At 38.5% G+C, this 24,434-nt stretch overlaps 1 protein-coding gene across 1 annotated transcript; it reads left to right on the top strand.

Annotated features, from left to right (window-relative positions):
- The first annotated feature begins 2,604 nt into the window (after window positions 1-2,604).
- LOC139687032 (tRNA wybutosine-synthesizing protein 2 homolog) lies at window positions 2,605-24,118 on the top strand. Its single transcript, XM_071584133.1, has 7 exons — window positions 2,605-2,699; window positions 2,794-2,893; window positions 2,973-3,322; window positions 13,222-13,372; window positions 15,776-15,979; window positions 19,351-19,414; window positions 23,127-24,118. The coding sequence occupies exons 2-7, from the start codon at window positions 2,850-2,852 to the stop codon at window positions 23,820-23,822; spliced, it is 1,509 nt and encodes a 502-aa protein (XP_071440234.1). The 5' UTR covers window positions 2,605-2,699; window positions 2,794-2,849; the 3' UTR covers window positions 23,823-24,118.
- Window positions 24,119-24,434: the final 316 nt, after the last annotated feature.

Here is a 24,434-nt window from a genome sequence, read left to right as displayed (position 1 = left end):
CTACCAGGGAGAATATTAATTACAATCCAGATCCCTTGCCAACCATTTAAATTTCATTCTGTTCAATCGAATAGAAATAAACAACGTATTAAATCTCAATGTTATTGTTTGAAGAGGAGCATCATCACTGCGTAAGGCTTGATGTCATACCTCTACTAGTTCCAAATATAATAGTTTCAGAGAGGAGAGAGGATTCGTTTGATTCCGATCATATTTCCGTTGGTTATCCAGATAAAAGTAATGTATATAATATTATATATCTATACAGTATGATAAACTTTTTAGCAGATTGAGAAGGGAGTTAATTGACCGGAAAATTTTAATGATAGTTATGTCAACAATCGGAGCATATTACCCTGAATAAACGTATTTTGAAGAAATGAAATATAATGAATTAAGAGGTATTGATATAAAATAGTGTAACGATTAGAAAAGAGAAAGAGCTCAAGTAACAACAATAATTAAAAGTAAATGACAAAAATTAATGAACAACATGCATATAGTAAAAGGATATGTGTGTGCAGGTATTTTATTAATATTAATCAGAAACTATTAAGTAGGAAATATTAATAGGAAAAGGAAATCTAGAAATAGAAAGGCTTAGTTTACCATGGAAATAGGAGGGCAACAACTAGAGCAAGAGGAACAGTTCACGTATCTCGGATGTTTTTTTGGACTGAAATGGTCCATGTAGTACCAAAGAAACCATATTAAATTATTACAAACACACCATATTAAATGATGTTGAAATAAATGTTACGTAATATATATACATAAGTTCTTAAATGTGATGAAGATCGTCCCAAAGGAATTCATCGAATGAGTAAATACGTTACCAAGCAGCCAGGTATATACCCTATCCTTGAAACTCTGGATACAATCCAATTGCAACTGGGTAGGGAGGTAGTTCCATTATCTTACGTTCATATTATGAAATGTGTTGTAAGTTTTTGATAATCTACAATAAGTAGTATGTGGATTCGCTTTACCCCTTGTGGTTTAGTTATAGATGTGAGATCTTAATCGGCAAGTTTATGGATTAACTTTTACATTAATCAGAGCCTTAAAGATATATAAACTAAATACAATCATGATTCCATGCCTAATAAAAAGGCTTGCAGGAAGCACATGGTAGTATATTAGGAAGAGAACAAATAGCTCTCTTTTGTAGTGGCAAAATTTGTTTAACATGTGGGGAATGTTCCCATAAATCACACCATAATGCAAATGATGTTGAAAGAAGGCATGGTAAAGTGTTAAGGAATACTCATTTGAAATGAGAAAGTTGAGCTTTCTTAACAATTAAACATCTTTACTCAGTTTATTACACATCTGACTGAAGTGGTTAACTTTTGTATCAATATAAATTCCTAGTATTTTAGCAGTTTCAATTTCAGTTATTTTTTATTTGAGACTACATACATTATGCTGGGTTTTTTCAATACTTAAATGTAAATGATTGATGTGAAACCATTCCTTAGCCTGTCTTTGATGACAGGGAAATTGAGAAAGGATGCTAAGAAAAGACTTGTTAAAAATTTTGATATGAGCATAGTTATGTATGGTGCGGAAACGTGGCCACTGAAGCAGGATGATAGAAGTAGATAAGAAGCTTTTGATTTGTGGGTGTGGAAAAGGATGGAGGTGAAGTAGACAGAAAGGAAAACAAATCAGGAAGTACTAGGCAGAGTAGGCAAGGAGAGGGGAATGTTGGAATGAATCATGAAGGGGCAGGAAAAATGATTGAAAAGTTTAACGATCGGTGTTGGGATGTTGAGGACTGTGACACAGCGGAAAATGCTAGGCAAACAACGAAATGGCAGGAATAGTATAGGGATGTTGGACGGGATGAAAGGAGGAAGGAAGTATAGAGAGAAGAAGAGGGGCCTGCTGTGAGTAGGATGTTGGATTATATTTCCTTAGGAGAAGCAAGATATTTATTTGATAATTGTCTCCATCCAAAGTCTACCTCAAGCGGTTGATTACTTACTCTTCACACGTTGAAAAGGTTTTTATTAACTATATAAGCTTCCTTTAAACCTGCTTCTCTTTTCTATGTACATATTAGCTGTTCACTTCTAACCACTTTTTGAAACACTGCGCCAGTTTCTTTGATTTAGCAGCACAGAAATTTCCTTAGGGGCAGTAGGTAATAGTCAATAAACTCCTAGCTTTGTGATTCTGCATGATTCTATATGGTCTATTTGTCATAATTCCATAATGGTTTCATATTTTACAAGGTGGTACTTTAAAATATATATTTTTTTATTAAAATGATGTGGCATTCATAATGTTCATATTATATTTGATAAAGTTTTTTCAAAGAACTAAATAAAATAAACATTGTACTAATGAGTAAAGGCATTGATAGGGATTTTATTAAAAGATATTTGTAAATAGTAGTACACTTTCACGGCCTGAATCATTAAATTCGATGCGATGTGCCATCTACCTGTGGTTAACTGTAGGACGCAAAGTGTGCTCTGTGAAAATTCCCTAGGGTTTGTTTCGATTGATTCCAGCGCCAACTTAAAGGACACCTTGAATACTAGTCGCACAATCGGAACCGCCTTGAGTGAGCAGCGCCTCTAGTCTTGAAAATTATCACTATACTGGTGACGACAGCAACACATCTCTTTGTACGGACGGGTTGAACGTCGTTAATACTGGCAACGCCGGCAACAATGGAATTTCATCAGGTTGCTATTTAAAATGCACTTGTGTTGTTGTTTAAGTGAAAGCACGTGCGGTTATTCGGATATATTTATTTAACGAGCGTGTATATCATTCCAGTGAGCACTAATTAACTTTGATGGTGTTTTTGTTGACGGGGACTCAGTATTTTGAATATGCCGTTCGTTATAGTTGATAAAAGCTCGATTAGTGATGTGAGGTAAGTTGAGCATTTAAAAGAATGAATTAAGTAGCGATTTAGTTATTCTTGTCATTTTGTAATTATTTGTATTCCTTAGGCGGCAATTGTTGGAACTGAAGTTACTGCGTGAAGACGAAAGAATACGGAAGTTGGCCAGTGATGTGTTTGCCATCCCAATCCTACCATCGACTCAATCTGTTGAACCCGGCGGCACATCATTCAACGTACACGGAAAGCCCTATGTTTATCAACAAAAGCTTAATAATGCACCTGCGGTTGTTAAAAAACCATACGAATTAATGAGAGAAGGAATTGAAATCCACATGAAAGGAAAAGCATTGTGGAGAGAGGAACTGGGAAGTGAAATTCCAAGTTCTTGGGTCAAATACGGAGATTTGATTCTCTTTGGTCGTAATTCCTTTGAAGACACAGTGTGGAAAACAGCAGGTATGCATATATGTTCCCGTGAGCTATACGGATGATAATCGTATTTAATACTTTCATTTTGTCACAGTTATTGACAATTGTCACAATGCATGGGCCCGACGGGGGCGGAGCCCTAATACTAATCACCGTTTTGTCTAAAGATATTTTAGCCTCCATCGGGGATATTATGTCGATCGAATTGATCATTTATATCTCCTATTATTGGCACTCCTGCTAAACAGCAACTGAACAGGACTAACTGGGGATACCAAAATAGGGTCATTTTTTGTTCACTAATGACATTGACTCTTTTCTTTATATTTATTGAGAATATTGTTTGCAAATTCTTGCAGGTCTTTTGATAAGAACATCATCCTTTGTGTGGGGTGCACAAGATAACTCTGTCTTATTTATAGAACCCCATGCCCGTGCAAAACAATATTTTGAGCCAGTGTATGTGTTTGAGTGCATAAAATATGAGGGTTACCATGAACTGCAAATATAAAGAACAGAACATGATTGTTGCAACAGAGTCTTAAATTCATAATTTAGCCAATTTGAGCCACTTGGAAGAGTAGGGGATCGAGATGGTGCGGGGGCTAGCGTACTGGCTTCCCACCCAGAGGGCCCGGGTTCAAATCCCGGCGGTGTTGAATATTTTTCAGAGGTATCTCGATCCCTGCTTGAGGTGCTTTGTGGAGGGCACTTTGAGTGAGTACGCCGTCCGTCGGATGGGACGTTAAGCTGCGGACTCCTTGGCGCCTTTCGTTAAGAGTAGGCTAATGCCGACGCCGGGTTTCTCTCCACCCTTCATCCTTTCCTATCCATCCCCTATGGCGCAAATGACCTCAGCTGTCGGTCGCCTCCCCTCAAAACTACTACTACTACTTGGAAGAGTAATGAATGGTGAAAAAATTAGAAAAATGGCAGATATGATGCTGGACGATTTCAAAAAGTTGTAGGAGGTTATTGAATGACAAAGGGCCCCATACAGTATTATGCTGAATATATTTCTCAGGTTTACTTTTAATAATGAAATGTTCAGATTTTTGTGTAACATGTTCATCATTGCCTGTCTCAATGAATTAGGAAACATAATAGGTGATCTATAAAATACAAGTTAACCCTCAGCAGTGATGCAGTTTTTCAATGTAGATTAAAATTTCAGTTCCAAAAAAAACTTGAGTTTTAGAGTTAAGCCACCCATTCAGATAATCAAGTGGTAAGTTTACTTAGAATGGAGCCATTTAAAGCTTCCTTTGAAAAATCAGATGCTTTCACTACCTTCGCATTAGCCACAATTTTGATATTTTGGAAGGGCTTCTGCGTTTGAATGGCCCCAAGAGCTGTGCTTGTGGGAGCAATGATTTGTTCGTGGTGGAGTCAATCATATCAGATGGGTCAAAGGGTAGGAGCCGGAGGAAAGGTAGTCCACATAGCAGAAGACTTTGTCAGATCACTTTCAGCTCCTAATCCTGAAAAAAGAAAGACAGCCATGTGCGAGGACTACAGAGTAATAACTTTGATTTTACACGCAGCTAGAGTGGTTCTCAGGATCATCAACGAGAGGATGGAGAGCAGGGCAAATCATTACTTAGTAGATGATCAGTTTGGGTTCAGGAAGGTGAGAGGTATGTGTGCTATGCTAATAGAGAGGAGCCAAGAATATACTCACGATGTATTTTTTTATTTATTGGATGTTTAAAAAGTATTTGAGATAGTTAATTGGGTAGAATTTAGGAATGTATAGCAGAAAATTGGAATAAATTGTTGGGACAGTGGACTTATCTAAAATCCTACATGTATCAGGCTGCTCAGGTGAGTGATGATTGCAAGTCAGGATGGGCAGTGCTAGGAAGAGGAGTAGGAGAGTGGTGTCCATTTTCACCAATGCTGAATGAGGTATTTGTGTGGAAAATGGTGAAAGAGGCATGGGAAGAACAGGGGGTATGAATGAAAGTCTGTGGGGAAACTATAAAATTGGGTTGCTGTTGATCAAGCTTTAGTTTGCCAGTTAACCAAGTGTTGGTAAACATTGCTGAGTACATTGGAGAGTTAGTGCTATAGGTTTAGGATGAGGATCAATTTAAACGAAACAGAAGGTTAGCGAGAGAGGGTAAGTTAAATATTAAAACAGGAGAACTTAAACAAACTATGGCAGGTGGAGCAGTTGACCTATCTCAGAAGAGTCCTGGACCTAAATGGTTATCATATAATGAATAACTGATTGAAGCACTTTTCCACTTGATAATTTTATCAATTGGAAAAGTGCTTCAATCAGTTATTCATTATGTTCGACTTCCACCACATCACGCCTGAAGCTACTTAGTTTATTGTTATCATATAAGATGACCATTTTGGACCATTATTATTATTAGGCAATCTACCGGTTAAGGTAGGTTTTTGGATGGACACAGCTACTAAATATATATTTTTTGACTCCTAACAAAATCAAAATCCAGTATCCTACTTTACATCAGGTCCCTCTTCATCTCTGAGTACTTTCTTCCTCCCTTCATCCTGTCCAACATCCCTATCCTGTTCCTTCCCTTTCCTCGTTTGCCCAACATTCTCCCCTCAATTGTAGTCTTCAACATCCCACTGCCGGTCAATACCCCTTCATCCAATTTTCCTATCTCCATAAGATTTCTCCCAACAAACCCCTCTCTTCGCCCACCATACCAAGTACTTCCTCATTTGTTTTCTTCTCTGTCCATTTCACCTTCTCCATTCTTCTCCACACCCACATTTCAAAAGCCTCCAGTCTACGTCTATCCTCCTGCTTCAATTACCACGTTTCCGCGCCGTACATAGCTATGCTCCATATCAAAGTTTTTACGAGTCTTTTCTTAATATCCTTGCTCAACGCCCTGTCATCAACTCCCTCCTCCTTGTGAAAGCCTCTTTGCCTAGCGCAATTCTTCTCCTTACGTCCCTGCTACTTTGGCCGTGTTGGTCGAAAACACTTCCGAGATACGTAAACTGTTCTACCTGCTCTAGTTTTTGCCCTCCTATTTTAATGTTTAGCTTAACCTTTTTCTTTTTAGAAAATCGCATAACCTTTGATTTATTTATACTGATTCTCATCCCATGCCTGTCGCACTGAATTTCCAATTCACTCAGCAATGCTTGCAACCCCTTGGCTGACTGACAAACTAAAGCTTGGTCATCAGCAAACCTAACTGATTTTATGAATTCCCCGCCCACTTTCATTCCTACCTCCAGTTCTTCCCATGCCTCTTTGATCATTTCCTCTGCATACAGATTGAACAGCAACGGTGATAATGGGCAACCCTGCCTTACACCTAACCCTGCCCATCCAGACTCCCCGTTCCCCACTTGCACCTGTGCAGTCTGAGACATGCACAGATTGCGTATTAGCCTCCTTTCCCTCCAATCTATTCCTATTTTCTGCAATATACTCATTACTATTTCCCAATTCACTCTATCAAACGCTTTTTCGAAATCTACGAAACAGTCAAATACCTCCTGGTTGTATTCTATATTCCTCTGGATTAATAATCTCATTACTGCAATGGCATCATGTGAACCTCTCCCCTTCCTTAACCCAAACTGATCATCCCCTGAGTAAACATTTGCCCTACGCTCTATCCTTTTGTTTATGATCCTGAGAACAACTTTAGCTGCGTGGGATATCAAACTTATGTCCTGTAGTCCTCACATGATGTAGCCTTTTCCTTTTTCGGAATAGGAACTAAAACTGATCTCACAAAGTCTTCCGGCCAGATTCCTTCGTCATAGATACTACGAATCGTCCCATATAGCCTCTTACTCCCGCATTTTCCTAAACATTTCAATAGTTCCGCGGGGATGTTATCCATCCCCCACGGCCTTATTTAATTTCATCTCCATTAATGACCTTTCTATCTCATCGTCGAGTATGTCTGGACCTAAGCTATCTTCCTCTACGTCATGTTCCTTTTTATGTCTAACTTTGTTGGTCTAAGTTCTTTACTATACAGTTCTTCCATCTCTCTTGGATATTTCCTGCGTCAAATATTATAATGCCCGCCTTATCTCTAACTGTTAGCATAGATCTCCCTTTCTTACTTCCTGATAAAGATTTAACTTTGCTATACAGCGCACCAATTTCACCCTTCCTCTGCCGACTTTCCATATCCTCGCACTGTGTCTTTCGCCAAGCTTCTTTTCCTTTATTTGTTGCCCGCCTCAATTTATCGTTTAACTCTTTGTACTTCATTTTGCCTAACTCTGTGTGTACATTCTTCCATTTTGTCATCTCATCCATCTTTGTGATCATCTCATCCGTGATCCATGGCTTCCTAGTCCTTCTAGCGTTAGCGGTTCCAATAGTGCCTTTTGCGGCTTTCGATAACCCTTTCTTGATACTTTCCCATTTTTTCTTCGATAGTACTAGGCTCTTTACCATCCTCCATGATTTCCTCTATAGCCTGTTGGTACTCCTTTCTTTTCAAACCATTTAATGCTTCTATATTCCATTTTCTAGCCCGCCGCCCCTGCCTTATCTTTTTGAAACGGACGCTACATTTCATAACAACTAAATTGTGGTCAGAGTCCGCATCTGCTCTCGGGAAGCTGTGCGAATTTATCACACTGTTCCTAAACCTGTGTCTAACCAGGACATAATCTAGCTGATACCCTATCCATCGTATGTCTCTTTGAGAGACATAAGATGGATAGGACAGGGATAGAATTGGGATGTTGGATGGAATGAAGGGATGATGAAAGCATTTGGAATTGAAAAAGAGCTTATTGCAGTGTTGGATCCCAGGTTATGCCTTTTTAGGAGGGGCAATGGAATTGTTGTGCTGTTGTGTTACCTGTGTCCACCCAAAACGTAACTTAACTGGTGGAGTGCCGCTAATATTAATAATGCTTTCACTCATTTTATATTTTGTGCTACGAAATGGAGTGAGGAATCAGTAACCCTATTATCAGCTCTGGTTGAAGGTATCCCGATTGCATCTGCTGTAAACATTTATGACTTTATAGCATACTAAGCACCAAGGTCATAGGCACACAATATCTGTCGCATTTTGTGCAGCTGCTTCCCTTGAAAAATATCTGATAGCATTAATGAAACTAGAGGTTGAAAACCTATGTGCCCAGTTGTCTTTCAACAGTAGGCATGTTGATAGTAATGCATTTTACACACATGAGTTATTGAAGCATCATAAATGCTGATTGAAGAATTCGATTAATACATCTGTAGGCTGACATGTTGAATTAAGTTGTAGTTTCTTTTTTATTTTCACCTATAACTGATATTATTTCAAATTAATGAATGCCACTCCAGTCATGGTAAACACCACAGCATATATGCTGTAAGTGAGATTCAAACCAGTATGGTGACAATGGGGTACCCTACCAGCTGTGCCGATACAGTGTGCCTAATATATTGAAGAGGTTTATTGTTCCAAAGAAACTGCGGGAGATGCCACAACAGTAACTTTAAACGGAGTCATCCGCTAATGTGCAATTCAATGCAACATTTTCAGAGTGTAAAAATCATTCGCCTTGACTAGGATTCGAACCCAGATCCCTCAATATCCGGTTGAGTGCTTTAGCCAGTTAAGCTGTCGAGGCGTCCTCTTAAACTCTGAAATTTTGGGGGTTTTAAAGGAACAAGATGTTGTGATGAAATACCATACATATAATGTCACAAATTTGTCAAGGTATAAACAGCATAAGTGTTTAATAGTTGGCTTTAACCTCGTGGACTGTGGTGCGTTGCGCACGACTATGAATGCTTGTGACGTTGTAAGCAATTTGATAAGCAATGTCCCAAGAACTGGTTTTTTTACTGGTTATGGTTCATTCGACTGGTTATTTTTGGGACATACCCTGTATCATATTGATTTAACGACCAACTTTATGAGCTATACAAAACCACACACTGTGCCAAAATTTTTGCTTGTTTAATCTCCTGGCCTAAATTCCCTGTCATCCACTCCAACCTACTTGTAAAAGCTTCTTTGCATAATGCAATTCTCCTAATATCCTTACTATTGTGGCCAGCTTCATAAAAGACACTGCCTAGGTACACAATCTGTTCTACCTGCTCTTATTTTTGCCCCCCCATTTTAACATTTTACATTTGTTTTGCTTTCATCGATTCTAATCACATAGTTTTCACAATGATTTTCTAATGAGCTCAGTAATGCTTGCCTCTCGCTGACTGGCTAAATAAAGCTTGATCATCTGCAAAGCTAGCTGATATTATCTGCGTTCCCTATCATTAACCAATTTCCCTGCTCACTTTCATTCCTATCTCCAGTCCATCTATGTCAGTTTTACTATTTCCTCTACAAATAAATGGAAAAATATTAGTGATAATTAGCCTCCCAGTCTTACTCCTCTTCCTAACCCTTTGATTGATGTATATGTTTTTCCTATCTAAGCTGCAGAATCACACATTCTGCTAATTGCTTCACTGTCCTCTGAAGCTACTGCTGGGATGTATTCTATGGGAATTGGAGAAATAATGCCACTTGGCTAAAATACCAAAATCTTTTCATTATGCATAAAATTTGTTAGATGGTGTTGCCTTTTATTTTCTGTTGTTTCATCTGAGAATCATGATTTTCTTGAAGATGGAATTGTTACTTTAAGACATTAATGATAGATTTTCCAAAATGAAAGGGCATTGACTGTATATATTCACAAAAAAAGCTTTTGTCATTCTACCATGCAACCTGCCTTCTCCACTTATGCGAACCCCTCACATACCACCTTACACTGTCAAACATTTGATAGATTCTGTTACCTCTCCATAACTGAAGTTCTTCTGGAATGTGCAAGCAGAATTTAGGTGAGATCCCTAGAGATTGCCCACATCTGGCCCTTCCTTACAATTGAAATTTCAGGGCTTAACAGATGCCTGATTTCCACTCTTCTCTCCCCCTCCAGCGCATGAATACCTCGTGCATTTCCCCGTATCCATTTCCTTTCCACCCACTCTATTTCATCACACCTGAAAGGATGGAAAAACAAAATAACCAAGGCCCTAAACTTGATTGACCCTCGTGCATTGTATTCACATACTCTTAGGTTTGCAAGGATTTCTCCTATGCCAGCAACCTGCCAATCATGCAAACAGTGCAAAAGTAAATGTAAAATGAAACAGTCTCATAACCACTCGGTCACTCAAGTGTGTAAAAACCCTGACCCTCTGAATGGCATTCACAAACACACTCACGGTTTCTCCAATGTCAGTGACCCGTCAATCACATAGGGTTGAAAAAATTGAAAAGGATACATATTCACGGACACTCAACACTCTGATATGTTCAGAAACAGTGACCTTTGTGAATCGCACTTACTCGCACACTCAAGGGTTGCAAGGATTTCTCCTATGCCAGGGACTGTCCCTTTCATGGGCCAGCCCTTTATTTGCAACCCTTCACCTTGGCCTCTTTGAGAAAAATTTTCTTTTTCCCCTCTGCAGCCCCTCTTCTGCATTAGATGCATAGAATTCATTGATTTCTTTACCATTAAGTTTCCAAATAAGAGCAAGTGTGTATAAAACATCAAGTGAAATTTCATACAGTCTTTGTGCTCAGCTTAATATTTTTTTCTGCTTTGCACTATCATCAAAGTAGCAAGGTTCAGGCATTGATGTGGTCATACGAAGAGGGGAAGTGCAGCAGAACAGTGTTTCAAAATTGTCTTTCCTTACATTAATTATTTTGTGGTAGTGGATGACTATTACCTTGCTCTCGGGAACCTCTGTGCCACTAATTCAATGTAAAAATGTCGTAGCATTTTTTCCGTCGGCCAATGCCTTGTGTTTGTTATTTACTGGATGATGAAATGGTAAACAGCAGATATAAACTACCTTGTGATTACTAAGAAGCTACTTATCAAATGAAAATCACAGTATTTATTCTAAAGGATGCGGCAGCATACCTTGCTGATTTAAAGGGTCAATTAAACAGAAGATAATTAAGTAATTGTTTTATTTATATTTTATCATTGTTCTACTATATTGGAAATTTCAGCTTCTATTTTTTAAAATTGTATCCGACAAGTGGTGTGACATCCAACATGAGCGATACACTCATTTATATGAATTCTGAAGTTTAAGTCAACTCTTTCCAGCAAAGCAATGTTTATGCTGGCTATTGCTTGGGGAATATTCTTTCAGTTAAGTGAGGGTCTAAGGAAGATCGGTGTACATGATGAATTCAAGTTACCCTATAAAGGAAGTCACGAGGGGTTAAATTGGGTGAGTGCTCAGGCCACTGAAGATTGTTCCTCATATGAGGTCAGGCACCCGGGGAAGTCTTCCTTCAAAATCCTCATTGCAGTTTGTGCTGTGGATCCATCCTGCTGGGGCGACACATTCCCAACATCCATTTCATCAAGATTTGGCCAAAAAAAATCTTTGCTCTGGTTCACATGGCAATCAAAATACACTGAAATTGCAATCTCAATCTGTTACAAAAATAGGGGCCAAAAATCTCTACACTTGATAGTACACATAAAATAGTTACACATTGGCAATGAAGGGGCTTTTCACAAAGTGTTGAGGGATTGTGATCACTCTGGTAGTGCTTCTTTTGCTTGTTCATACATCCAGGAAGATGAAAATGAGCATCATTCATTGAAACAGGCAATCATGTCTTAAGAAAAAGTTTCAAGGAATGCTTCACGTTCATTTGGCCCAACAGCAATATCGCATACAGGGTTCGTCCGGAAAATAAGTGTACTGACTCCTGGGCTGGGCGCTCCAGGCGCGCCCAGCACCGCTCTGACGGGCTGCGATTGGAGGGGGGAATGTTGGCAAGCGATGCTGAAAAAGGCAGTCGGCTCTGAGCTGTGGTGTAGTGAGGAGCTCTGTTAACGCGAACCTCCACGCTCGACCCACGTCACGGAACGCGATGCCGAAGTTTTTGGAGCAGCGTTATTCCATCAAATTTGCGGTAAAGCTTGGGAAATCATCTACCGAAACTGTCGGTATGATTAACCAGGCTTACCATGTCCAGAAACATGATCTTTCGGTGGCACAAGATGTTCGTGGAGGGCAGAGAAGAGGTCGACGACGAGTCTTCGAGAGGTTCCCGATGATGCCTTTGCGGGAGCGTTCCAGGAATGGGAACGCCGCTGGAACAAGTGTATCGACTCACAAGGGTCCTATTTTGAGGAATATTAGCTTAAGATATGTAAAAGTGTAATAAATTTTTTTTCCTGAGCTCAGTACACTTATTTTCCAGACGAACCCTGTAGACTGAGTTCTTGCACCACAGCTAAGTTTTAAGGATGAAAGTGGAGGTAATGAAGAATTCACCCCACAGAATGAATGATAAGAAATTCAAAGGGTAGCTGTGGGCTTGTTGGCTTGTTGGCAGAGCCCTGAGGAGATCACAAAGAAGACTGCCTTAATGCATCAATGTTTTGGGCTGATCCTAGGGATCATTCTAGCACTGATCTTCTCTTTACAACACTTCTATTTTTTCTGTGTTCACCTATGTAGCAGTTGATTGGGTGCCAGGCTAGAAGCATGAGCTCAGGCATCAATATTGAATCACCTGCGGAATGCTCGCTGTGTGGTGATGATCACGACGCAACCATTAGAAAAGTAAGCCTAAAAGGCAAGTGCACGTTGTTCCTTCATCCAACACACTCTTGGTACAAGAGTCAAGGAGAGAGAAGCTTCCCAATACACTCAATCAATTGAATCCATCCGCGCCCTTTAGGGGCCAAACCTTGCTTCCTGGCAACCAATTCAAATGAGCAAATTATGCTGGTAACAGGTGATGAGGACATGGTCACCTACAGTTCTTTGGTGATGGAAGTTCGTCTCTGCCTGCAAAATTGTTCGGAGGGTCACATAGAAAAATTTTAATATCATTTGCTTTGATTTTGTTTCTTTAATGTAAAAATATTACTTTATCATCTTTCTTGTGTTTATTTAGGTGACTCATTGTGGCAAGTGATTTGCAAAGCTTTGAAAGTGAAGAGACTTGGTCGTATGTTTCGTATAAAACCTGATGGTTTCAGGTCACCCAGAGTGGAAATGATCTATGGTGACAACAGCTGGGTTAATGTCATAGATGGCCATGTTAGGTAATTATTAATATATTTTAATTGAATAAGAGGGGCAAACTGTAAATGCAGACTTATTAGCAGTAGATGATTTTGTCATATTCCGTGAGATCCATAAGTTGTCCAGATTTATATGCTCCATCATGACTTGGATTTGCTCAGGGTCTGATTGGCCCATATATGTTCCAAGTATTTACAGCTACATGGACACTTTTTTATGCTAAATACATTCATATCTGTTCAATTAGGGGAATGCCAATGTTGTTCAATGTCGTATGTATTTGAATTTGAGCTGGTTTTCTGTGGATCCAAACAATGCTCCATATGTACTAGGTAATAGGGACCCGTGGACTACAACCTTGACATGGTGGAAGGGCTTGTGTTTTCGGATGACCCCTTGGCTGTGCTGGCAAGAGCAACTATAATTCCTCCTGGTGGGGTCACCCATGCCAGCCAGATTGGTTGAATGTTAGTAGCCAGACGAGAGTTAGTCCACATAGCGTCTATTCCTCAGTGAGTGAGGGGTTTGCCAAGGCGTCTGAGCCCAGCAAGGGACCCATTGAGTGATGGTGCCATGTTATAAACATTATTGAAGAAGGCAATAGGAAACTGCCTCAAATAATTATCCCAAGACTGATGCAATAGACTCTATAATCAAAACAAGTCCTTTGAAACTATATAAATTGATCACACTATTCCTAAATCTGTGCCTAACCATAATGTAGCCTTACTTGAAGCTTTCTGAGTCCCATGGCATTTTCTATGTATACCTACAACTTTTGTGGCATCTAAACCAAATGTTACTGATGATTAACCCCTGACTTCAACAGAACTCTATTGCTTTCTCCCCACAGTCATTCCATGTTCCTAAACCGTAGTACCCTATCTCGCTACCATCTCTTCCTTTGCTTACTCTCGCACTCCAATCACCCATCACTATCAAATGTTTCCCTCCGGAAACGACCTCAATTATGTCCTCTAACTGAGCGTATATCCTATAGACTTTTTCTTTGTTATGGTTGGTTGATGGCATGTATACCTAAACAATGACCGAGCTTGTCAACTTGGTTTTTACTTCTACTAATAATCTCCTGGCATTTGCTTGCTCTGTGTATACCACCCTTGTACTTATCTTTTTATCCAAAAGCACACCTTTGTGTCACCTAGCAAATTGTGTGTTTTGTTACACTTCGACCCCTCACCGGCTATCTTTCCCTCCTCTGTGTATTACTCTATTACAATTATCATTTCAGTAATCCCTGCCCTCCATCCATCTCACCTCGCACAGCCGTAAAACGACTACTTGTCCTTTCTCCATCTCTCGCTAAATAGTCTATAATTTTCATGTCCTCAGCATTGTCTCAACATTCCAAGTTCCAATTCTAACAAATTCAGTCTTTCTGCATCTTCTGTGTGCCTGCTGCTGTCCGTTTTGCCTTGCAAGGGGTTTGTGGGATGATGACCATGGAAGCCTTGCCTCCCGTGCTGCCAGGTATGATGCAGCTGATTAGGCTGAGTCCCGTAGTTGCCAGGAATCATAGTCTCTATATTGTCCATCATTATATTCTTGGGAATAATAATTGACATTTCGCGTTGCCTTCCTCAATAGTATTTTTAACGTGACACCATCTCTCAAAGGCCAGTTTGCTGGGTTCTGATGTCTTTGCAGCTGCCTCTCTGAGGAACAGATGCTGAGTGGACTACCTTACACCTATCTGGCTCCCACCAGCACAGCTCTAAGGGTCATTGAAACACACTAGCCCTTCCACCATGTCAAGGTTTTAGTCCTTGGGAAGGGTTTTTGTTTATATCATTCTAAAATATTCCATAAGAATGGGGCTATAGCAGTTCAGTTTTTTACTGATGCCTGTGAATAACTGGTCAAAAACCTTTTTTCTGAGATTAAAATCAACACCTATGTTCAGCCATGAGATACTGTCTTACTGAGTAGCTTGCGATACCTCTTGATTTGTTTTATACCTGTGAAGGTATGTGGTATTTGGAAGTGATTCTGGACACATTCTATTTTTGAAGCTTGAGTTTAATGAGGACTATCTGTATTAGGTTGTATGTGACATTGTATTCAGCACAGGAGTAAATTGGAATTTTGGGGTGTTTGGAAGTATCTGGTAATGGGATTGAGGTAATGATAGCCATATTTTATTTAAAGGTTGTGTTGGAGTATATAATTTCTGTAAGAAAAAATAAGATGCAATCCTTATTGTTAATTAACTAAAGTACCAAGTAATCTAATTTTTTTTAAATTTTCCACTTGATTAATATTCTGGGTATATGCTAGCAATTTTGAACATAAGGCAATTTTACTTTTAATTCTTTTTGATTGGCATTTCTAGTTGTATGTTTTGAAATAATTATTTAACATTGATGTGTGTACACATTGTGAACATTACTCTTACTTTGTAGGTATACATGGGATGTTCGCTTCTGCATGTTTAGCCCTGGAAATGCTAGCGAGAGATTTAGGGTTGCCCAAATGAACTGCTCAGATGAAACAATTGTTGACATGTATGCTGGAATTGGGTACTTCACCATTCCTTTTCTGGTGCATGCCAAGGCAAAGTGTGTCCATGCTTGTGAGTGGAACCCTCAAGCTGTGGCTGCCTTGAGGTGAGACCTCATGTTTTGACAGCTATCATTATTGGCCAATCAAGTGTAGTAATTATCATGGAGCCATTGGGAGTCTTTGCCGCTGGCCAATCAGTGACCAGGTTCCACTCTGGCTTCAAGTTATATCAGTCAAGGTGATGGGCAAAGCAGAGTGAGCTGAGCAGATAGACAAACTGATCCATCCATTCCACTTTAATATGTAACTTAGCCTCCCTATCTCCTGAGAACCCCACTGCCTTCATTTTTGTACGGTTGAATCTCTTCGAATGCATATGACAATCTCAGCAATGATTGAAACCTCTTTGGCGACTATTTAACTAAAGCATTATCCTCTGCAAATCTAACTTTAAGAGTTCTCTACCTCTGTACTTTCATTCTCATTTCCTGCTATTTCCATGCCCCTCTTTCTATTCCCTCCATGCATGCATCAAAAAGCATGGAAAATAATGTGCAACACTGCCTTACCCCTGCTAAGAATTGCCTGCCCTGAACCTCCATCCACTGCCCAGAGACCGGTGTGGCCTAAGACAAGTGTTATACAGTATTCTCCCATCTTATCAGTGCATTGATTCTTTGTGCCCAATTTTCTCTGCCAAATGCCTTCATGAAATCCATGGACGAGCAATTAACTCCTTGAGGTTCACTAAATAATGCACACAGTATCAAGGCTGAAAACATGGAATTAATGAAAAACCAACAGTTAGTATGCTGAAACTTGGTTAACATAGGGATTGTGACATAAGATGTTCATTTTATTTGTAAAATTAGTTCCTAAGGAATGTCCAATTGCTTCAGGAATTACTTCCACCAGTTAGTTAATTGCAGGTGTACAGTTAAAATGAAATCATTCATCTCTTTGTCATCTCAGTTTGCTGTTGTTATTATGTTTAAAGTTTAAATGATAAAATATTTGAAATTTATGAGATGAATAGTTAAGTACTTCAAGAATAATATGCTTAATTAGTTGATATTGTAATGCATTAATACCAAGTGGCAACAATAGTTGTCATAAATTACTAACACTTTGAATAATGAATATCTTCAGAATGCATATAATAAAAAAGAAATTGAAATATTTCACAAATGGTGGAAAGTAAAAATCAAAATTAGTAGTTTCTATTCATTTAAGTCAAAATTTTTATCTCTTGTTTCATAATAAGTTTTTATTTTGTTACTATTTGCACTTTGCATCAAACTTCCCAAAATACATATAATCATGAGTGTGAAGACGTCAGCTACCAAGCTTTTTTTCAGGAAATGAAATGAAACTTTTGGAATCTGAATGAAGGCAAAATTGAAAGTGTATTCATTTTTTGTATTTAACCTATGATAGTTTTAAGGCCTTTAGGAAAAAATAAAAAAGAAAATCATTATTCACATTGCCAGTTTGATGGATTGAGCTTAAAAATTTTTTACATGACCAAAACATTTGTATTCATATGCATGCTAATAACCAAAATGCAGTTGAACCAAGACTGGTGGCATGAACTCGTTCAGAAGATAAGTGGAACTCATCTCTGGGTCTGGCTTATGTATGTACATATTGTATTTTGATTGTAATCCTATTTCTAAGTTTTATGCTATCCTAATCGTATTGTTCTCTGTTAACTACGGGGGTCTTTCAATAATCAAAGAGACAAATGACGGTAACTGGAAAATGGTTTGTTGGATTCCTACAAAATTTGGGTTAATTTTAAACGTATGGTGGTAATCCCATAAGTACCCGACCCAACAAAGAAAACACAAAAAGGAAAAAAATGTACTTATTTTTCAACATTCTCCTTTCAGCTCTATACACTTTTCCTAGTGATGTTCAATTGGTTCTATACCCTTTTTATAATAAGAACTGTCTTGCTCCTCAAATAGCCATTGACTTCCGACATCACTTCATCACGGTTGGAAAATCATTGACCACCGCGCCATTTTTTCAAGTTTGAGATCAGAAAATAATTCGGGGGGGGGGCTAAATCTAGCGAATAGGGTGCATGAGGTAACAATTCAAACTTTAATTCATGAATTTTTGCCATTGCAATAATGGATTTGTGAGCTGGTGCATTGTCTTGATGAAACAACACTTTCTCCTTAGCCAAATGCGGCCGCTTTTTCTTGATTTCTTTACTCAAATGTTGCAATAAGTTTGCATAATACTCGCTATTGATAGTTTTTCCTTTTTCAAGATAGTCAATGAAAATTATCCCATGGGCATCCCAAAAATCCGATGCCATGACCTTGCCTGCAGATGAAACGGTCTTCTCCTTCTTTGGAGCTGGTTCTCCCTTTTGAATCCATTGTTTTGAATGTTTTTTTTGTCTCTTGTGTGAAGTAATGGACTCATGTTTCATCCATGGTTATAAAATGGCTCAAAAATTCTGCTTTGTTGCTGTTAAACTTTGCTAAACACTCAATTGAAACATCTTCACGACATGGGTTTTGCTCGAGTGTGAGCAAATGCTGCACCCATCTTGCACACAGCTTTCTCATGTCCAAATTTTCAGTTAATATGCAATGTACCGCACTTTTTGAAATGCCTACTATGTCTGCTAGCTCGTGCACTTTCAGTCGACGATCATGGAGTATCACTTTGTGGATTTTCTTCGCCGTTTCTGGAGTCGTCACCTCATTTGGTCAACCAATGTGATGCTCGTCTTGACAGCTCGTACGACCTTATTTAAACTCTGCTACCCAATATTTTACTGTTGTAAACAAAGGAGCCGACTCACCCAGAGTTGAATTCAGTTCAGTATTTACATTGGTTGGGCTGAGGTCTTTCAAATAAAAGTATTGTATCACATAACGATGGCCAATTTTCTCAATTTTCACATATTCACTGAAAACGCTCACTATTGATGGCTGGCAAACAAATACTAAACAAGGTATTGCCTTCAAAGTTGAAACATATGCTTTGTAGATTGCGTACTTTCTACTACAGTGATTTTTTAAACAAAAACCACCATCTCTAGGTCAGGCCGGGTACTTACGGGACCACCCTCGTACTTCAGGGTTCATCGCCCAAACTTGTTTGGCCACTTTTAACTGATCAACCCATTGTAAACATTTGTAAGGTTCATAGAACTTTGGTTTTACACCTTGTGCGATGAAAAATCTAATGAATACTGCTCGTCTAAGGTACGATCTTTTGGTGGACATGCCACAGTGAATTGAAAATTTTGACGTCATGTGGACTTATAAAAATCAAATAGCTGATCAGAATTCATCCCAAGGTTGCCAACTAACCCCCTGAAAAAATAATAAAGACTTATTGAATAGTTTTAACATGAAAGCATTTGTTTCTTTACTTATTGAATAACCCTCTAATACTATATGGCATGAGGAATTTGTATTTGAAACTGGCTTTTTCATTTCATTTTTAGGAAAAATTTGTCCAACAATAAAGTTTCAAATAGGTGCTATGTTCATTTCGGGGATAACAGAGAGGTAAGTAGATGCCATACTTGTTAATGCATGTGCCTTTCAGTATACTATTGAATGCTGCATTATTACTAAATATGTAATTTACTTGAGTAATTGCTATTATTACCATGTACTATGGCAGGGTTCCAAATATTATCTAAAATAGTTGAGGCCTTTAAGAGGATACATTAAATTGCAAAACATATATTTCGAGAATTCATGAAGTTTATGGAATGTTGATGCTTATGTTTTAGTCAAGTTTCAGCTGTTGTGGCGAAGGGGTGTTGAATCTGTGGGAGTTGTAGCTCATTTCACTCGAGAATACTGGAGTATGATGCTGTATTTGGGATTTACTAATTAGAATGCCATTTTTCAAGATTGAAAAAGCTGTCCATGTTTGGTGTAGCCCATGCAAATAACATCAAAAATTAGAAATACCTGCTATAATGAGTGGATGCAATGGTTGAAGTGAATCCCTAAAGTTAAGAGGAAAGAGCTGGTTGACAGCAAGAACCTAATTAACTGTGTAAGCAATGTGAATTTGCAATTGGTTTCATTAAATGAGTTATCCATTTTTTTACATTGTTGCTTTGGCCATCGATGTATGAGCTGCGTGTATACAAATGCCTTTTCTTTCTTGTAGTATTTTCTCTTTTGCCAGTGCCCATTCATTTTGTGGCTCACTGTAGCACGTTCTTCCCTGGAAAACCCCCCATTGCCTTTGTAATTTTCACTCTGAATCATTTTCTCTTTACAATTTCCTCTTCCTGACCCCCACTTGTTTGTATCTTGATGGTCTTTTTTAACCTTCTTATGTTTTGCTATTCCCCCATGAAGAGAAGATCCTGCTTTCTATTCTTTTTGGTTCCATTCTTTTGATGTGTCCAGAGGAAGCCATTCCTCTTTTCTTCATATCTCGGTCATAATCATCTCAAACTTTTTGTTTAACTCCTGGTTTGGCCTCATGTGGAAAGTTAACTTATTTGCTATTAATTTTTTGGTCATAGGATCTTCCTTCGTAATTTCTTTTCCTTTTTTCTGTGTCTGAGAGCTCCATTCTGTCAATTTTCTCTGCTGTGTGTTGATATTCTGGTTTGGTTATGGAAATTTAGTGTCCAACTTTTACCTAATAAGAAATGGATTTGGATCTGCAAGTCCTTTGGCCGAATCAGGATGCTTTTTGTTGGAGCCCTTTCTTCAACCACCAAATTCTCATTTGTATTTTTAATATCTCGTTTTGGTGTTGGAACTTTTGGACTCCTTCGACACTGGCACCATAACTTGGCCTTAATTATTCAATTTGGGTTGTTGGCCAGTATTTTCATGTGCATTGTTTTAAAAAAAAAATACTTGCATTCCTATTTCTACGTTGATTCTCTGAGGATTTCTATCTGTTTGGTTGCAATCTCTATGTTCTCTGCAAGCAGCACTGTATATCATGTACAATATATATCAGCTGCCTAGGCCATATTCCCACATTTAAGTCCAGTTTTCTTGTAGCCTATTCTGATTCTATTTGAGATTGTTTATCTGTGCCATTTCTTCCCTTAACTCCTGGATTACTTTTTACAACATGCATTTGAACAATGCACCCTCATCAATGTATCCTTATATGGGAATAATGCCTTTTCCAAGTTCAGGATCATCATGCTCTCCTTCTTATTTGCTGCTTTTGATTGAATTCTTGTTGGTGCAGATGTTCTGTACATGAGTCCCCTTACTTCAATCCTGCTTGCTATTCTCCTAGTTGTTGATCTCCGTAGTGGATTGCTTTGGATGACATCATTTATGTGACTAGTAGGAGCAATCCATCTGTGTGGAGTTTGACATTGGTTGTGCCTCCTTTTATGTATAAACGGTGAATGGTCTCATCTTTCCATTTGTCTTGGATGTTTTCTCTATTCCAGATCTTTTGGAAAAGTCTCAATCTGTTCCGATGGCTTATCTCTGATGTATTCAAAAAGTTGTACAATGATTGAGTATGCCCCAGGACTCGATTGTTTTTGAGGCTCTCTTTCCCATTTCTGTATCTGGTAGAATCCAGCCAGGAATTTTAATGTGTGGGTTTTGGAAGGACATTTTGTTCTGTGGTCATTCACAGTTTAGTAGTATTTAGCCAAGTGTCCACAGTTCTGTTTCTTGTTCAAAATTAGTTTAGGTAAAGTACTCTGAAGTGGATGTTGGGTGGGGACTAGCCTTGAAGACTTGGTTTAAAGGTTTGAAAGAAGTCTTAATATTTTTTCTTATTGAAATTTTCTTGTAACTCTTTCCGTTGTTTCTTTCGAATCTTCCTTTGATGTTTCTGAAGAATTTGGCCATTTTTTCCCTTTTGGTCTTTAACTCAAATATTCTATCTGGTGGAATATTTCATTCATCCCAAGCTTGATAGCAAGTCCGTAGAGTATTTTATTGCCATTGTCTCCAGGAGCAGATGGCTGAAATTTTTTTCCTCAGACTCTAAAACTTCTGTGTATTGGTTTTTTTGGTCTCTTTGTTAATTCAAGAGCTTATCATTCTTCCTCCCTCACCATCTCAAGGACAAATGAAAACCTAAGGCATCTCATTATGACCAAAGCCTCTAACATTATTCATAAACCTATGAAATCTTTCAATGTCAAATAAACAAGTGTTTGCCAAATAAACAAAACTCCCTGCAGGTTAGTGTATGGCAAATAAATAATACATTTTTTCCACAAGTTTATATGGTGTAGTGATATTTTTGTGTCAGTAATGGTGCAAAGAATTTGGGGACAAATTTTCAATATGGAAAATTCCTTCTGGTTCCACCCAGGCCTTGACAATATGGCTGGGCACCCACTACAATATTCTTGACATATATAGTCCCCTCTCCTCATTTCAGCACATGACTATGCTCATATCAAATCTTCATTTCACTTGATTATTAGTGGATGAAGTTTCGTCTGTTGATTGAACAAGGCTTTAACTTGGAGTATTTGAATTTTGTTATGTGTAGCTCTTAGCTTCTTTCTCCGAATCAACCATATGAACTTGATAGTATAATGCTAAATGTCAAAGTTCACATGCATCCACTCAACCACTCTTTTGTGACTGTTTATATTTGTGGTCATGAAATGTTTACGGGACACAGATTTGGCATTAGCCATATTAATTTTCCACCCCGGTGGTGGTGGGATAGCATATCTGCCTGTAACTTGAGAAGTCTTTTGTTTGACTCCTGCATAGGTGGGTTTTTCCCTATCTGGGCCTTATATCAGGAGAGGGGGGATGTCAGTCTCATTGACTGTTAGATCAGATTTTTCCGTCCGACCGTCCCTCTCCTGATATCTTTATTAAGTAAAAATAAGGGAATGGGTCATTTAACATGAGTCATTAACAAATATTCTATTGCTATTGAAATATTACTTGCCAATATGGATGAATGACACCTTATAACTACTCTGCTACATTCATTGAGGAGTTAATAGATTTATTCATGCATGGTCATTGTTGAACATCCCAGGCAATATTAGGCATCATTATTATTGATAACTTGTGAGAAAGCATATCAGTAACATAAGTAACTTGTTAGAAGTTCTATCAAGAAATAAATGCAAGCTCTTTCACCTCAATGAGAGAATCGAGTCTTATGAAGGTGAAACCAGTCACAAATACTCAAATAGTGTGGAAAATTACCGTCTGTTACTTCTTTGAATATTCATCATATCCACAAAGTTATGCTTGAAACTACTAAGTTGATTTATTCTTTTCACTCTAGGTTTGTCCACAAAATATAGCAGATAGAGTTTATCTGGGACTGATTCCAACATGTCAACCTGGCATTGAAACAGCTTGCAAAGCTCTCAATTTCTGTTCAGGAGGAGTTCTGCATCTGCATGAAAATGTATGCAGCTGGAAAAAACCATGTAATGCTGCCTATTCCGCATTAGAGTCTTGTGTTGTGAGCCCTGAGTCACCATCACAAAGTTTAAATGTGTCTGTGTCTACTGATAATGGAGCATTAGTGAGATTTAAAAATGATTCAAAGGAGGGGCTGCAATGCCAGGCCTGTCAAGAAATCGAGATGAAGTTTCTCAGTCAGCTTGATGATATCAAAAGCGCTGCCATTAGATGCGATGGAAAATGTGGCTTTAATTATGTTGGATCTTTCACTCTCAGAGGAAGCGAAGGAATTATTTGTGAATGCCCTTCACTAGAAATTATCTGGAGGAGGAAGGAATGGTTTTGCCATGCTATTCACCTTTCCCACACTGTATGCTCTATCCTATCTAGCTATCATAAGAACCCATGGATGGTGTCTGTGACTGGCATGCATCATGTGAAATCTTATGCACCCCACATAGATCATTTAGTATATGACTTAAAATGCTCACCTGTTAAACCAAGTATGGAACTAAAAGGAGTAGATATTGACCCGATTGTTGATATTGAAGGAGCAATACTGAATCCATGAAGGAACACTGGAAACTGAAGTTGAATGATGATTGGAAGCTGTTTATACTTAAGAAAAAGAAAATGCTGGGATATAATGACTGTGTGGTGTCCAAATGAGTATTGGCATATGCATAAAACACTTTTGTCATAATCATGTCAGGCTTGATGAGGGGGAGGACAAAGTGGTGCAGGTAATGCTGTCATGAAGGAGCAGAAAATCTAGCGGTGAAGTTAAACTGTTTACAGCCATTAATAATAATAAAAGAACATTGTACATCTAAAAAAAATAATTTCATTAAAACTAATTTCTTTCAATTGTTTAGTGCCAATAGGTGTTTGTTCTAGCCTTCTTCGTGCCCATATCGACAATATATACTTCACCCAACTCCCCATGGGTAAGGTCAATCTATATTACTTGTGTGTGGTAACGTCATCAATAAATATGTAATTAAAAAGTACATGCTAAAAGTATCTGCATACCAGGAAAGATTCCCCAGTTTCCTAGTATTTACAAGATAAGTAGTAGGCATTAGGGAAGGTGACTGATTAAAGCCGAGGTCATTTCTGTCATGAGGGACGGATGTTGGTAATTGGCTGAGGGCTGATAATTCAGGTTAAGGATGGAGAGAAA

The sequence above is a fragment of the Hetaerina americana genome, unplaced genomic scaffold (assembly GCF_022747635.1).
Source record: "Hetaerina americana unplaced genomic scaffold, ioHetAmer1.1.p SCAF_16, whole genome shotgun sequence".
Taxonomy (NCBI): Eukaryota; Metazoa; Arthropoda; class Insecta; order Odonata; family Calopterygidae; genus Hetaerina; species Hetaerina americana.
The sequence above is the reverse complement of the archived record's forward strand: the minus strand, read 5'-3'. Positions and strand labels throughout refer to the sequence as shown.